Raw genomic sequence first — 17,068 nt, 5'->3', positions numbered from 1 at the left:
CAGTTATCAGACCTTCTGCCTTCTTTATGGATATTATCATAGTCCACACAAGGGAACACCAAGGTTTTTGAGAGCTTATGATCAGCTACAGCCTGTGCAGTAAAGAAGTGGAATTCTTAACATTTTACACCAGGTGCGAAGGCTTCCTTACAACATCACTTTAACAGACTGAAAAGCAACTGAAGGTGACACGCAGTGCACAAAACTGAGGTATGAAAAATGACAGTAAGTCCTTTAAGTTTTTTGGAAACTCTCTTATACGACATGTTACTTACTGAAAATGAAAAATAGCAAAAAAGAGACAAGCTCCACACTGGAGCACTGGAACATTTCAGGATTATTAGGGTGACAGATGGGGATTACCTCTTTATTGAGGAGGAAACAAACTTTATGATGACAAAGCATCACAGCGCTTTGCTTTTTATATACCTGAATTGAGGAAAAAGCTAGTATTTCCTTGTGTATTCTTTTCACATATTTGAAACAGTCATTCTTCAGACCAAAATCCATACATTTTAAAAATAACAGTCACCAAATTCAGTAAAACAGCCCACTAGGCAGCAGGCCAGCTGAGGGACTGCAGGACATAACCTGGCTGAGCACTGGATTGACTGCTGGGGGAGTTTTTTGCCAAATGGAAACCACACAGTGCTAAGTCATCCCTGACAAAAATTCTGCAGTTAGCAAGAACGTGAAAATATATGCAAAGTATTTTGCATATAAAGACATCTTCACCCAGAACCACCACTGTACATGGTACGGCAGAACACACAGCAGGAACAACGCTATCTGCAACCGAGAACGCAAGTGGCAAATGTCCTTTTGAATTTTGATCCTGACGGTTCCATCATTAAAACTTCTTACACATTTTCCTGAGTAGCTCATCAGCATGAAGACTGCATAGCCACAATCATACCAAGTAAAATGGATAAAAAGTGACAGTTCCACTCCTTTTAAAAAGCAACCATTAAGAAATTTTTATTAATAATGGCACTGAGGCCACTGAGACCTTTCTAAGCCAACTAAATGTCACAGAATTGGCATCCCAGTATTGTGTCCTCATCCGCATTTGAGGCCACTAAATTGTTGCCAGTGTCATGTAGCAACAAAATTTCAGCTTGGTAACTTTTCCTTGCTGGATACAGCAAAGGAAGATTGCGTTTGTATGCCTCGGCCCTCCAACTTACCACAAAGCAGAAGTTTTCCTTCATTCCAGTTAGTCATTTTGCATTATGCAAACATACCCAGAACAACTGCACCAAACTGCCTTTCCTCGTAGTGGGAGTAGAGCAGCAGCACGTATTACCCCGTTTCTTTCAATGGGCCACTTAAACCCTGTGCTCTTTGCTGCTTTCTCTCCAGATAGCGAGCTCGGGCATCCAGGATTGATTTATCATCATTCCTTCTCTCCATCTTCTTTGCAGAGTTGTCTGTGACTCCTTCTAGGGGGCAAGGAGAGAGAGGAAAAATATACTCTTCCATGTAAAATAAAACAGCGTTACAATTCTGATTTGTAAAATACCCCAAAAACCCCAACAGAATCTCAAATATTTTTCAAGTCCCAGTCAGTCATTTGAATGACTTCCAGAGGACAGACTGTACCACAGCAGGGAGGAAAATAAAAACTAAAAAAGAAAATCATGCCTTAATTCCCATGTCAATATTTGCAGCTGGGCTAATCTTGTCCCCAAACGCATATCATGCTTTTTATTGTAACAAATACTATGCATCTTGTGTTCTATGCACCCACTTCTTCCCAACCTCCAACTCAGGTTTAGGCAGGAGAGGGACAGCACTAGGAGCAGGAAAAAAAAAGCTTAGAATAACCTATCTTTACAAATTTCCGGAGACAGGAGGAACAGGGAGGATAACATACAGATAAAGGAGTGGGAAAAGTCAATACTCCAAATCAGACACCATTAGAAATGCACATTCTCCCACCAAGCTGAGACCTTGGGAGTGCTGCTCCCAGAAGGAAAGAAAAGCAGGAAGTATTTTCAGTTTAAAATAAAATTTAAAATAATAATAATAATTAAAAAATCATTCAAAGACTCTGAGAGCTTAAGGATTGTGTGAATGAAGCAGCTACTGCAGCCCATTCCTGGGGCTCTGGGGCTGGGCACCAGATTCTCTGATATGAGGAAGAAGCTTTAATAAGCATTCACTCCTGGAAGATTTGTAATTATTCTGTCTTGGAGTCAAATAATAACTCAGCTCATGCTGCGGCCTTTCCTTCCACTGGGCACAAATTAAGCCTTCGTCAGCTCTTCAGCCTCCTATTTTTAAGAAGCTCAGAGAAATACAACATCTGTAAGGTCAATATTAATCTCAAATTAATTTACAATTGCCTGGTGAAGTAAGAAATTTAAGGGGGACAAAGAGAACAAACCTCAGCTCCTTGGACTTCACATAAATAGATGAGGCTCCTCTGTGTTATCCAGTAACGCGAATATCCTTTCCAGCAAATATATAACCAAATCCAATTCATGTTTTTATCATTTAAAATGGTAGTTTTATACAACAATGCAGGACAAAGACACTGGTCTGAGCACAAGAGTCTACATTTTTTTCTGTTCTTAAGGAAACCAAAGAGAATCTATATTGCAGTGCCTGTACTGTATATTAATGTTTTGGAAGGGTCAGTAAAGAGGCCCTTTCAATACTTGGCTGCTTTATGAAACCTGCTGACAGAAGAATTCAAAGAATGTCAAGCAGCCAGATCAGTTAGCAGGCACCAGTTTTAATTAAAACTATTTAAACATATGGCATTAAAGTCATTGTCAGAATGAGACGTTTACCAAAATGTGATACTTTTTGCTCTGTTTTTTGTGTGGTGGGGTTTCCTGGGTTGGTTTTTTTTGTTATTGTTGGGGGTTTTTTTTCTCTCCCCTCACAGCCCTTAGGACTTCTCTCTCTCTCCCCCCCCCTCCCTGGACAGTGTTATTTTGGGTATCTGTGGCTAGATATCCTTTGCAAACTTATATAACGGTTAGATTCAAAATGTTTTTATTCAACTCTGCGTTAAAGTTCTGCTCCTGTCAGCTATATTAAACCAAAAGAGGGGGGGACTGCTCCTGTCAGCTATATTAAACCAAAAGAGGGGGGGAGCATGGCAAGAACCAGTAAGCAAACACTGCTACATACACTGCCGAGGCTGAAAAATAAGGATTGCAGAGCTGTAGCACAATAAGAAAACAGCTAGAACTACACATACCAGATACGTTAAGCACATCCAGATTAACACCTACTAGTCCAGAATGCATTCAGTGACATAATACACACACACGTCCAAAACAATGAAGAAAACTACACACGCCACAGATACAGACGAGTAATGCGTTTACCATACTGCCTTTTAAGGTCCTCCTTATGTTTCCACTTTGTTATTTCCTCTTCGGTTACTTCTTCCCGTGCCACACTGCTCAGTTCATATGCATCAATTTGATGTAATCTGGGCAACAAGTCTTTGACCCACTCATAGCGAACAGGACACACTGTCCGGACATAGATTTTGGATGTCACTGTGACATCATGGAAGATGATCCACTCAAGGCGAGTCTCCTGGTCATATAGCTGAAAAATTAAAATATTATTTCAGAACTGATAAAAAAGAATTTTTATTTCTAGAGCACCCTCCATTGGAATATTTTCCAATGCTTCGGATGCAACGAGATAAAGCTGATGTTACCCTAAATTTTCAGACAGGGAAACTGAGGCATAATGACTTGCTTAGAATTCTCCATAAAATTCAAAGAGCCAGAGAGAAAGCTCAGTCTATGTCACACTTGTTTCATAGGTCAAATATTTACCAAATTTGAAGAAGTGAGGCTCTTCCCTACTCTCAAAATGAACACTGCAACAGTGCTTCTCCTGGCCATAAGTTCGCACAAATCAAACAGAAGAGGAAGAGTCTACAGGGACCTGCCTCTTATTCCTATTATAGGCCCTTTGCTACTTTACTAACAGAATTTGTAACTTACTGTAGATGAAGGATGGATATAGACTATGCTGCCATGTCCATCCATTGTGCAGAATGTCCTGGCTGCAGATCTGAAAGGTTTGGGAAAAAAACATATAATGAAACATAACTTTGCTGTAATTAGACAGCAACACTAAACGAAACAGATCAGCAGTGACATAGAAGAAAATACTCAAATATATAAGCAGGAGAAGATCCTTCCAGAATTACAGTGTTAAAAAAACAGAGAGGAATAAAATATATCTGTCCAATTTACCACAGTAACACTGCAGATATAACACCACAATAATAAACAGGGTTTGAGATTGAAGTCTTTGACAGCCATGATACTTGGACATTTCCAAGCCCCTTAGTTTAATAGCTGGAACTACTCATCAGCTTGCAAGTTCATTTCACAGATAGAATAACTGCTCTTCCAAGGATGTAAGCAACTTGCCCAGGAATGTAGCAAGAGTCAAAAGCAGAGCGCCCACCAGGCGTCCAGCCCTGAACAGAAACACCACCTTCAGTCGCAATTGCTACTTTTAACAATATACAGCCTTACTACTCTGTTTCAATATGCAGCTACGCCTTTAAAGAATATGCATAATATCTTCTCCATTCAATTCTCCAAACTTTATTACTTACCTCCTAGCTACATTGATAAAGTATCCTGCACATAGACATCTTCTTAGGATTTCAGTTCTGGAGCCTTCAAATGTCTCTTTTGGGAAGTCTGGCAGCTTTGTAAAGCAAAACCAACATGAATCAGGATCTTTCCTACAGAAAAAGTGGTTATACCCCCTCCATCTCGTGGATTTTAAACTCTGGGTTTCCCACCCTAAAGAAACCATAAGGGAAGGAGGAAAACCCTCCTCCTTGCTTGTTACCACTATCATACCTGTTAGTTACACAAGCTACAGCAAGGATGCTCTAATAAATATTTAAGTGGATTAGTTTCTACTGGAGAAAAGCAGCAGCCATCTGGCAAAGGCTCAGTAGTCCAGTACATATCTTAAATATAAACTTATATAACTCAACCATATATAAAAATTGTATTTTTTTACCTGTTTCAGTTTACTGATTATTTCCCGAAGTTGTTTTTCCACACTAAAAGCAGATTTTAAAGCTCTCCAATGGATCCAGTATTTCTGGCACCACGCTGAAGGAGACTTGCTGAGAACAGAAATACTTGCATTATAAAGAAGCCCTTTGTAAGCCAAAGGCAGAAAATTGCCTCTATTTTTTGTTATGGTCGTACAAAGAAGGCAACCTACACAGCCAGATACTTTGTTAGCTTAAATAATAGGTGTCTTGATAGAAATTTCAGATCACAATAAGGAATAAATCTGCAGTTAGGTATGAGTACATACATGTGCATATATATTTAAAAACCATCATCAGCAGGGACTTATGAGCAATGCAAAACCACTTACTGTAAGGAATCATTTTATACCTTGCTTTGCACTGTTCAAAAATATTTAAGAGGGTTGCAAAGTCATTGCATCCTCCCACTTGGGAAGAAAGTTCCCGGTGTTGAAGTTCTGCCTCCTTTTGCTTCTGAGGATCACCTGAGGAAGTAAGTTATATCTCACTTCAACAAAGTCATTTTTATTTGTCACTCCTACTTAATTTTCTGTTAGTATCTCTCTAAAGTGTGTTTGACAGTCTTGGCTCTTTATCCATATTATTTTTAGATTTGTCTCTCCTCCACAGCTGCATTTACAGTTCTTCCCCCTTCCATTACCACTGAATGAGAATACATAGATACTATTAAATCTGTGATTGATCTCATCAGTCAACACTAGAGATGAAGACTTCTAGTCTCTTAGAAAGAAAGGTTCTACGTATTGCGCTCTCTCTCAGGCAATGCAGATGCCGACATGGAACAGCAACCTTAAACAGCTCACAAGGGATCAAGTCAAGTTTTGCTCTGGGGAAAAAAAAACAAGACTGTTGAAACCAACCCATCATAGCACCATCTAATCTATTTAACTCAGCTGTTGTCCTAGTACTCCAGTGCCATAGTAATGGAGGTCTTAAAATAGAGTCTAGAAAAAGTGCAATCTGTGAGTTTAGCGGGAATTCACCTTCACTAAATACTAGGAATGTACCAGGCAAAAGCAACATTTCCAAAGTGTTATTTCGAGTTTTAAATACCCAAAGAATTTATTCCCCAGCACAACCTGTTCCCCTTAGTAGAAAGGGATATGGCTGCAAAGGCCAATGCATTGCATTGCTGCTGTACTGCAGACGATATCAGAAGTTTGTGGGCATTACAAGGAACATCGATGATATAAGGAGGCCTGTTTGTATACATATTGCTCATAAGCAAGCGCATGGAGCCTCTGTGTTTATGTCCTAATGTACGGGGTTGCTGGAGAGTAACGAACATGTGTGCATTAGCTAGCTGAACAGATAACAAGGGCATACTGCCAGATGGAGGATGGGAAAGCAAAAGTACATTTGTGGGAATGGGAAAGATCCCAGAGCAGAATCCAGGCTATCAGTACTGTCAGCAGCATTTTTAGCTGTTGCACTAACGGGCACGGTTAATGGACTACAGAGATAACTGGACAAGAGCCAATGAGTGACTAGAAAGGACAAAGGTCTCCCACAAAGACAGTGCTACATATAAAGACTATATGTGGCACAGCTAGGGGGATGAGTTGGGGACAGACTGGAAGGGAAAGGAGATAGGAAGGAGGACATGGGAGACTGAGTTTAGCACTAGTGAGAGGTGCTGTCTTGGAACCACAGCAAATTACATTTTCCATTTAGAAAAACACTAGAAATGGAGGCAGTGATAAGTTGAGCTTCTCACAGTAACTTATAAGGTCTATTTGGTTAAGCAGAGTTACTGAGCAGAAAAGCCAATCCAGAGGCAACCCCATTCCTTAAAAACAAATTAATCAGTACCTGTTGTCTGTACTTAGACCAACAGGAAAACATCTGCTGTGATCCATTGTGGTTTTCTGGTGGTTTGTTGTGGTTTTGGTGGTTGTTTTTTTTTTTCCCTTCTGTAACACAGCTTTCCTCCTTATGACCTCTCAGCAATGCACTCGCTTACCCATATGTTGCTTTACAGCTCACAGCCTTGGGACAAATGCAAGCTAATTCTGTGCTATTTTGAAGTCTTTGGAATATCTGTTGTCCAATTCCTAGCGTGCAACGTGCCCTGACTCCAAGACCACAGAAAGCTGTAAAAGCTTATGGGCAAAGTGCCATTGTATATTTGTCCTAACCTTAACATTCTTCCCTACAGATCTGCTACGATGTACTCTGGGAGCCAAGGCACTGCACTTGAGGAATCTTCCTCACACTGCCACATAAAGGTTATTTAAAGCTTTAGTTTAAGGTAGAAAACTGTATTTCCCATCAGTGTTGGGCCCAAATAAGGAGACCAGCTTGTTCCCCAGCAGGAGTATCCTTACTCTCAAGTAAAGGCTTGTGCTCCCAGAATCAGTTCCCACTTTATAACCTTGAGAACCATCTGTAAGATACTGTGGCCTCACAAACTGTTGGTGTAGAAAATTACTGAGAGCAAAACCCTCACAGAGAGAAGCTGTAGAAAAGGTTCCCAGGTGAAGCAGCGTGTGCTGCCTAACCATTGCCCAAGATGTCCCTGTCCAAGCAGAATTTCCTGCCTACCCAAGGCTGCTTTAGGATCAGAGGTTTCCTACCTGGACGAATGAAGACATTTTCCACAGACAACATGGCTGCTATGGGCAGCAGCAGATCTTCACAGTCAAGAGAAGCAGCTTTTATGACAGCACAGGTCAGGTTGGGAGGGAGGGGAAACTGCACCAGGAATTCACCCAGTCTTGTCACGTGGCCTCTCCTTATCCCAGGAAAAAGATCCAAATACCAGATTCAGCAAAACTATGTTTAAATGTACATACACGCACAATGTCAGCCACCACATACTGATAAAGAGCACGAAAGCAGCATTTCCCTCTGGAAAGTGTCACCAGCAGAAGAACGTTTCACCTTTCTCCAGATTGCTTACGCCTGCTTCATGGCAGACAAAGATAGCTTTTTAATGTATCAGATGCTTTGTTTTTGGGGTTTGTTTTTGTTGATTTTTTTTTTCCCAAGAAGAATTCCTGGAAGCTTCAGATAAGATCTTGCTTCCTGTCTTGAGTTCTTGGATGGACCTCACAGCTAGTGCCTAAGCACCTTTATCACAATGGTCTGGGATCTGCTATCAGGAACTACAGCACAGAGTTGAGGTAATTTGTCTGAGGTCACTCAGGAACTGTAGGACAATGTGCAGACACTAATCTGTATCTCTCAAGTCCTAAGCCATGCTGTAAGCCTCATTTTATAAAGAGTATATTAAAATCTAGTAGTTAACTTCCTGGTCTAACGAGGAAATGCATTCTATTGCTGAGGGAAGTCCTTTAGTTCACATGAAGAACTCACTAGCACCAGTTAAATCACTAGATTTTAAATTCTTGTAGTGATTACACCCCTTTATTTTTTACCTGTCAATAGCATCACACTGGTAGAGTTCCTTGAGAGCTTCTAAAATATGCCTTTCTTCAGGGCAGTCCAAATAGGGAAATCTATAGTAAAAAATGAAGCAAAAAATATCACTGTTCAGACTCGGTATAGCTGGTTTAGTTTTCATATTTATTAAAATACTTTTGTAACCTTCCAATACAGGTTTCTGACCAAAGTGCACATAAGCATCTTCAGTATGTGGGTGTGTTACTACATATACAGCCTCATGCTGAAGAATTACGATGACAGATCCCAGCACGGCACGTGCAAAGGCAAACTGTATTTTCTGCGCATGTATGATCCAGAAAATTGAACAATTCCACAGAGATGAAGCTTTTGGGATATAAGCATCAGTATTTTAAAGGCATGCTATTAACTATTTAATTTTGGAGATAAGGAGTTAGTTTTGGCAGAACCTCAAACTGAACTTGAGCTCAAGATTCAATCTGGCATCAAAGACTGAGGAGAACAGCAGAAAAGCTGACAAGCAGATTGTATTGGAGTGTCACAGTTGGCCAGGGACCTAATCCTGTCTCCTGCCAAGAGGCTGTTGGTGCCTGTGCTGCCTTGCTGCTGAGACTCAGGAAGAAAATGATAATCCCCCCGCTCCATGGAGGATACCTTATGACATCATGCACGGAAAGGCACTTCAAGGTCAGGATCACAGATGTCAGACTGGTTCTCTTGATCTCTGGGACTGTGTGATCAGGCATGCATTGCTCCCAGAATTCTCTGCTGTATAGCCGATAGCTTTTTCCGGACGATGTCCTGCCAGCTCGGCCAGCTCGTTGCTTTGCTTCACTCCTGCCAAAACAGAAAGGCAGGGAAAAAAATAATCCAAACTCTTGATCCCTTCTGTTATTATCCAAAGCAGCACACTGTAATTATGGTAAATGATAGCAATTTCTACGCTTGTAGATGGAAGATACATTATACTGTGCATCAACTGAGAAATCCAGCTATACAAGAACTAACAGAATGAAGCATTTCTGTGCAAGGGAAGACTTTTTTTAAACTCCTCTGAATCAGGCTGTTGTATTCAGCAAACACAAAATGACATGTGAGCTACTGTTCAGACTACAGACAATGCATTGTCAATTCCTTCTTAATGACTGTATAGGAAATTATAAGTCCTGAACCACTTTCTATTTAACAAAAAAAGCTTTAAATTCTGGAGCCTCAAAGGTGCCCTCCCCTTACTTTTTTTTTAATTAAAAAAAAATAAAGTCAACTGATACACAGTATTGTCAGAGCAACTCCCAGAAACACCAAGCAAATGACCTTTTTAAAACTTACTTTGAAATGGGAACCACCTCCAGTATGTCCAAGCCAACTCGGGGGTTATGATTCAACTGCTTCACAAACCCACTATCTACTACGTATCTGAAAGAGATTCATACTCTGTCAGAGAAGAACACAACAGGCGTCTCAGTAGACAGACAGGTAACTGCCACACGCACGTGATCAGAGCAAGAACACGTCTGCCCTACAATTGCTGCAAACAGGTAGTTGCGCTTTGGTGGTCGACTACAGCCCTGCAACGCTTCAGTCTGAGGATGTTAGAGATAATAACCCCCTTGGGTGCTGGGAGGTAACGGAGCTGAGATCAGATTTCAAATTAGGGTCCAACAATATTAGTCATCTGTAACACTATATAATAGTATCAAGGGTTAGTTTGGTTTTTAGGTTGTTGTTTGGTTTTGTGGGTTTTTTTAAAATCACCACACACCAAAAAAAGACATCACTTAGTTATTGGGCAGGTATAAGAGCAGACGGAAGTCAGATACCTTTTTCCAAATCTAGTAGAACTTTCTGAATTATTCCCTCTGTTACAGCTTTTATGAAGGAAAGGAAACAATACCTGACTCCTTCGATCGTCAGAGACGTTGCAGCAATGTTTGTGGATACCACACATTTTCTAATGCCCCTTGGAGCCGGCAAAAATATGCTTTTCTGTTGATCTAAAATTACAGGTAGTCAGTCAAATAATCTGTTACAATACAAACCACATCTCTAACACTGTGCAAACTTACTCAAATGCTTAGTGAAAGTCATTTGAATGAAATTATAAAGTGAATCACAACATTCTAAAATATAGCCTATGTCAGAAATCAGAGAGTATCTGCTTTATTGCTTACATAGGCAAGAAGATTTTGAGATGAAGAAAGGCAAACTCTCCTGGATGCTTCCTAACTCAGAGCTAGGAAACACAAACAACATGTCTGGTCTTAATAGAATCTTCATGAAGGATCTGAAAGGTTTTAACAGTCAGAGCAAGTGAAGGTGAATATGAAAAGATTCAGTTAAATCCCTCCATGTTTCCAGCAAATCTTCTTTCAGCATGTAACAAAGCAGCATGTGCAGTTTCCATTAATTTGTTTGGCTTTCCAAGGAACAAAAAAGGGAGGTGGAAATTCAACTCTTTCCTAAAATTCTCTCTCTTATTATACTTGAAAAATATCAAAATCTCTCTAAGGAAAATCCTCTCTTGTGTATTTAAAAATATTCAAATACCACGGCCACAAAAGAAAATACCAACTGCCACAAAAGAAAAAAAAATTCTCAGTCTGGAACCTAACATATATCATGGAGTAAGGAAGAAGCTATACCTTTCTTTTATGCAACTTTTCATTTTGTTCTTTCAATAGGGTAAAAATTGTACTCCCTCTCTGTAGATCATTACCAGATCTTTCCTCTCAGCAGCACTTCCAGATGGAAATTGCTGTCCTGCTCTTCTGAACACTTATTCAGCCTCTTGGCATTCTACATACCGCACCCACGCATTCACACATCACACTCAAGTTCATCTGAAAAGACAGTGTCTGTATTCAGTAAAGGTCAAAGGGCCTTTGTTTTTAACTCTTCGAAACTAACTGTGGTACTGCTGCCAAATAAAACAGCCTGACTCATTCTGATAACCTGTACTTTTCTATATTGTGTAACACTGTATTACTTCTATCTTCCCTTACAGGTCTACTCTCATCACCAAAAACCTACTGGCACTATCTTTTCCATATAAAATAAAATGTGAGGGCCTAAATGAGACATCTGAACTTTCAGTTACAGAATGTCCCCTTCCTAAGCTGGAGATCTTGATGCCCTGTGTAGCCATTTCCAGTGGATATGAATATTAACTGAAGGTTTCTGTGACAGAGAAGGCTGAAGTTTGATTAGTTTATGAACACCACAGAAAAACCCCAACAGAATAGTGCTACAGTATTGTAATAAATGGGTTAATGAATGCCATTTTTCCCCAATCACAACAGAAATATTTGATTAGGATACTGCTTATAACAACTCCTGCATGTTGCAATGTGAATTAAGCTCCATATGACATTATCTGCTCTTACCTGTTGACATTGACCCATACAATGGTAAGATAAGCAGGCCTTCAACAGACCGATCATGTACTTCATACCGGTAATCAATAGATTCTGCTTTCTTGAAAAGTAAGTCACAAGCTCTTTCTATCTCAATTTGACCTAAAAAACATACAAGAGCATTTAAGTGACCTATCTAGCTACAACTCTGCCTTCCTAGTTTGCAACGTCTTTAAACAAGGTTTTTTTGGGAATATTACAGAGTCATCAACACTGTTACAAGAAGGAAGTAAGATTTATGAGAGTTAGGTTAGGAGGTGACATCCAGTCTTTCCACAGTGCCTCTCAGCAAGGCTTTTTCTTAAAAGATAACTGCAGAAGTGCCTGGCACATACATTGATGTAGGGTTTTGTAGCTAAAGAAATTCTCCCTTCCTGAATTAACAACGAAATAAAACACGTAGACAATACAGAGTAAATTTGGCACAGGAAGAAAAGAACATCTGCAAATTTTTAAATTAATGTTTTTCTTATCTGATCTCATAGGCATGGATCTACCTAAACATGCTCTGAAAACTATCACTTCACAGGACTATGTGCGTCAACCTGCAACTTCCCCTTCTCTGCCTACTGCTCTGGGACAAACTAGACAGTCCTTGGAAGGACGTATTAGTTTACTGACAATACCGTGCTTCACCTGGAATAACCATCGGTTGTTGAAAGAAAAGTTCGCACCTGTCAGGAAAACCAAGATGTCGCCTTCTGGTTCATTTAAGTGGATATCCAATGTCACTTTTACAGCCTGAAACAAACAACAAACAAGCCAATAACAGCTGGAATCTCACTTACTCTTTCTAAAACTCATAGTACTAACTAATTCCTCCCTATATCCTGCAGGGATGCTATGAACACAGCAAGACAGCAGCCAATTCTTGTGGTCTTTCACAGATGATAACCATACCAAGAACAGAGATTACAACACAGAAGCAAAGTAAATCGGACCAGACCTCTGTAACATACGCAGAGCTGCCTACGTCCCTTGGGCTGAGCAGGTTGCAGAATATCTCCTTGACAGGATAACTTCTTCCTGGAATATGCAGCACTGAACAGTGTCCAAAGAACTCCGAGAGCTTGTCTACCTCCAGGGTGGCTGACATCACCACCACCTTCATGGGTGTCTTCCTGTTTGGTGGTTTCTTCTGTAGGAATAGTTTCTTCAGCAAACCAAATAAAATATCCTAACAGAAAACCAGAAGCAACTTACATTAGTACCTGAGTTTTCTTAGAAGTGCCTGACAAACTTGGAAGGGACTGATTTTATCCCACTGATACAGCGAAGACAGAAAATCACATCTTCAGGGCCTAAGCACTCAGAAGAACACATACACTTACCCCGGTCACCTTGTAAGCATACTAATTGTTTTTTAGAATTTAATTTTTTTATCAGCTCTTCTCACAGCTTAGAAACAGAATCAGTGTAACTTAAAAAAAACTTAAAAAAATCCTTTGGTTTTCATTTTTATACTCTCACGGTCAAGTCATTTGCAAGCAGTTACCTCAGACCCATTTTAAAAAGTCATCACCTTTGTCCAGCGTACGTTACCTGACCTAGTGTGCACCCTCCTTTTTTGTACTTCAGCCTGTTTATTTTACTCTGCAGTGCTCTGGATTAAAAATCTGCTCTTTTTAGCTAGACACAGGTGATGGAACAGTAACTTCTTACATCACCCTAGCTCAATTACTTGCAATACCCTCGGATGCTTGAGGGCAGAACTGGGATTCAGAAAACATTTTCCCTTTCCTCCAGCTGGACTGGTAGATCACTCAACACACAACACAATCTCTTGATGACTGAGTGACTTGAGGCTCTCTTTGCTTGCCACAGAAGGGTCAGAGTGACATTTGATAGCTTTTGGTACTTAGGTCAGTCTAGACACTTCCATGATCCTAAAAGCCATAATCTCTTTGCACAGTGATATACACACCCTAAGAAACATTAGGCCTTGGAGTGAGAGACATGTTTCAGGGTTTTGTTTGTTTGGGGGTTTGGGGGTTTTTTGGGGGGGTGGGGGGTTTGTTTGTTTGTTTTGGTTGTTTTTTTAAATTGAGATTCTAGGAAGTTTGTGTTCACTGTGCTGGCTTCAAACTCCTGGAAATTTTGGGAAAGTATCCAATAGCCATCCAAGTTTTAACTGCTTTCAAATGCAGTAACAGCTATAACAATTCCAACAGGATTACAGTCCACATCTTATTTTCAGATTATGCAGCAAGTAATAAATGAAGCAACAACCATATGGTTTTAAGACAGCAAAAGGATAAAAAGCATCCTTGGAAAGTCAGCCAAAATCCTTGGGGATTGTGCAGAAGTGAAAGAAAGGTATAAGCAGATCTCAGTAAAGGAGAAACAGTGACCCAAAAAGACAGACATAAGGTGACACTCACAGTGCTGAGGCTCCGCTCATGGGCTTCATCCAAAACGATGATACTGTACTTGCTGAGAAGGGGATCTGCCAATATTTGCCTCAATAAGCAGCCATCGGTCATATACTTGATGGCAGTATCCTGAAAAGTTTAATTAGACATTCAGCTGTTATCCTGAATTTTTACTTCAAAGAAAACACTTCTACATAGATCACGTATTTGTCCAGAACACACACTGAGATTGCACCACAGGTGCTTGGCAATGTTTCACTCATAAGGTGTTCAAAACACTTGATCAAATGAGTTATATGACACATACCACTGCAGCTTCACCACAGCTGGGACAGATGGCTTCTCAAGGCTCTGAGACCTTCTGCGTGCAAAGCCCCAGGAGAGGCCACAGGGCTGCGCCACTCCAGAGAGGCCCACAAGTAAAAACCTGAGCCGCAGCCCACTGACATCACCACACCCCACCATGACACCTGCGGGAACACAGCCCTCAGAGCCCTACCTCGGCAGTGCAGTCATCGAAGCGGACCTGGTACCCGACGACGCTCCCCAGCGAGCAGCCCATCTCCTCGGCCACCCGCTGCGCCACCGAGATGGTGGCAACGCGCCGGGGCTGGGTGACGCCAATGGCCCCGTGCTTGGCGAGGCCTACGGGAGACGGGGAGAACAGGGACACTGAGCCGTGCCGCTCAGTTTATACACAAGTACCTACATAATATACATACAGTCACACTTTTTTGGTTTAAAGGGTTTAACCAAGCCACCTGCTCTCACCACGCGCGTGAAGCTGCACCCCCACGGGAGGACGGGAGGTTTATCTGCACTTAGCGGGGTTTATTTCCCATGTTTCAGAGCCGCAGAGCAGAGGCGGCTCTCAGGGGTGTCCCGTTACCTGCCTCGAAGAGGTACTTGGGCAGCTGCGTGCTTTTGCCGCTGCCCGTCTCGCCGGTGACGATGAGGAAGGGCCGCTCCCTCACGGCCTCCACCAGGGCCCGGCGGTGCCGGCGGATGGGCAGGGCTGCGCCCTCCATGGCGGCTGAGGCGGCGGTGGCTGAGGCGGCGGTGGCTGAGGAGGAGGAGGCAGCTTGGGGGGGGGGGGGGGGGGGCACCACCACCCCGGGAAACGCCGCGGGCCCGGCACAACACACACACCACCCCCCCCCCCCTCACGTAACACCACACGGAAGCGGCGCCGGCGCGCGCGCCGATGACATCCCCTGTTTACGCACGCCTCACGGCGGAGGTGGGCCTCTACGCCCCGCCTCCTCCTTAAGCCCCGCCCCGCGAAACCCCGCCTCTCCACGCAGGCCCCGCCCCGGGTTCTCCTCATCAGCGTCCTGCCGCAGACAGAGCTGCGCTCCGGTTTGGCCAAACCCGTTATTTTATTTTATTTTTTTTCCCAAAAATCTGCTGCAGTTTTTCACAGTGGCACTTGCTCCTTCCCGGGGACATTGCCGGCGCAGGGAAACACCTCTCCCAGCGCCTCAGCCCCTCCGGGCCTGGCACAGTTAAACTGCAGCCTGAAGTCAGGCTGCTCGCGGGTGACGTAACCAGTGGTTCTCTCACAACAGGTAAAATAGCCTCTCACCATCGGCACGGTGTACGGAAGAGACACGGTGGGAGGAAAAGAGCTCCGTAAAATCAAAAAGTCTCTGCGATTTACCACACGGAGGACGCTCGATCTGCTGCCCCAGGCCCGGCCGAAGGCCCCAGCTCTCTGGCAACGTCTGTGAATTCACGTATGACCTGAAGGTGGCAAGCGACGTACGCGTAACGTGAAACCAGCCTGCAGTCCAGGTTCCCAACTTGTGCCTAACGGCTGCAACTAGATCCCCGTTTCTGCGAAAGCACAATTTTTGCATTGTGTTTTTGTCTGTACGTCATAACGTTTGTTTCCTTGCAGGTCCTGTGTATGTTAATGTTCCACCCTCCATTGGGTTATATCAGCGACAAGAATCGCACAGTAAATTTGTCGTCAAACCAGGGCCGAATTTAGGCCACCTACTGACTCCAATTATCACCAACCGCCTGCGACAATTTCTACCTCTGACACAATGGGAGGAATATTTACCTACTGGCTCTGGCATCACGGGGAGGGCTGAGCTGGGACCGCTGGCGAGGTGCTCTGAAGCTTGGAAAATGTTACATCAGTCCCCAGCGTTGCCAACTTCAGATATGTCTAACCTATAAATATTTGTTTAGTCTGCCTACAAACTGGCATTGTAAAATCAGGCAGATAAGCTCTTTTTCTGCCCTTCCTTACTAATGTCGTCAGAGAGAACATTGCAGGAACTGTTCCGTTACAGTACCACAGCTATGAGAGAGAGCCAGTATTACGTCTCTGGGTTTATTGCTTTGAGATCTTTGCAACAATCTGACAAAAAATCACAGAAAGACAAATCCTTTCTCCAAAGGTACACAAACTGCCCATCAGCTACTGACAAACCGTTTGCATGTTGGTCTTTTTTTGCACTGTGCAGATTCCTGCTTTGAATAACACCAAGGTGTATAAATCCTCCATTTCTGTCTGAGACTCTCCTGTAGCAATTACCTAAAATAACTTAAATGCTCCTCTATAAGCCTGAAGAGCGTGTCAGTCTAGCAATAAGATCACTATAACCGATTGATAGCTCTGTTCACTTAGGTGCGTAATGAACGGGCCAATACGCTGTATGTTGTTACATCCCTTTACGAATGTGTATCATATTTATTGCCTCACAATGTACTAATGCCATGTTGCCACTAGTAACTCACTCAGTTAATGCTGATTACATACACTGCTTTATTATTTCTTATTGGAAATGTCAAACACACCCTCATTACACTTTTCGGTATACATTTACTAGTAATTATTT

At 42.2% G+C, this 17,068-nt stretch overlaps 1 protein-coding gene and 1 long non-coding RNA gene across 4 annotated transcripts; one reads left to right on the top strand and one right to left on the bottom strand.

Moving 5' to 3' along the window:
* Positions 1-951: 951 nt before the first annotated feature.
* DHX40 (DEAH-box helicase 40) lies at positions 952-15,458 on the bottom strand. Of its 3 annotated transcripts, none has more exons than XM_054847997.1 (17): positions 15,106-15,458; positions 14,716-14,861; positions 14,226-14,345; positions 12,791-13,021; positions 12,519-12,585; positions 11,815-11,946; positions 10,326-10,425; positions 9,761-9,847; positions 9,086-9,268; positions 8,446-8,526; positions 7,642-7,799; positions 5,415-5,529; positions 5,026-5,134; positions 4,607-4,701; positions 3,981-4,050; positions 3,345-3,573; positions 952-1,442 (listed from the first exon to the last, which is right to left on the bottom strand). In XM_054847997.1, the coding sequence occupies exons 1-17, from the start codon at positions 15,242-15,244 to the stop codon at positions 1,303-1,305; spliced, it is 2,202 nt and encodes a 733-aa protein (XP_054703972.1). In that variant the 5' UTR covers positions 15,245-15,458; the 3' UTR covers positions 952-1,302. The 3 variants fall into 3 exon arrangements, with proteins under 3 accessions (XP_054703972.1, XP_054703973.1, XP_054703974.1); XM_054847998.1 differs by having other exon boundaries at positions 952-1,439; positions 15,106-15,426; XM_054847999.1 differs by having other exon boundaries at positions 15,110-15,301.
* Positions 15,459-15,528: 70 nt separating this feature from the next.
* LOC129215240 (uncharacterized) lies at positions 15,529-17,046 on the top strand. Its single transcript, XR_008579935.1, has 3 exons — positions 15,529-15,575; positions 15,785-16,010; positions 16,117-17,046. It is a non-coding gene; the product is annotated as an uncharacterized LOC129215240 (long non-coding RNA).
* Positions 17,047-17,068: the final 22 nt, after the last annotated feature.

This window comes from Grus americana, chromosome 19, assembly GCF_028858705.1.
Source record: "Grus americana isolate bGruAme1 chromosome 19, bGruAme1.mat, whole genome shotgun sequence".
NCBI lineage: Eukaryota > Metazoa > Chordata > Aves > Gruiformes > Gruidae > Grus > Grus americana.
Note: the sequence above shows the minus strand (reverse complement) of the source record. Positions and strands in the feature narration are given on the sequence as shown.

Coding starts and splice junctions, on each gene's coding strand:
- DHX40 (XM_054847997.1), bottom strand. CDS start 15,244: ATGGAGGGCGCAGCCCTGCCCATCCGCCGGCACCGCCGGGCCCTGGTG. Junction 4,051..4,606: donor TTTATCAATGTAGCTAGGAG/GTAAGTAATAAA, acceptor CAAACCTTTCAG/ATCTGCAGCCAGGACATTCT. Junction 3,574..3,980: donor ATATCCATCCTTCATCTACA/GTAAGTTACAAA, acceptor TTAATTTTTCAG/CTATATGACCAGGAGACTCG.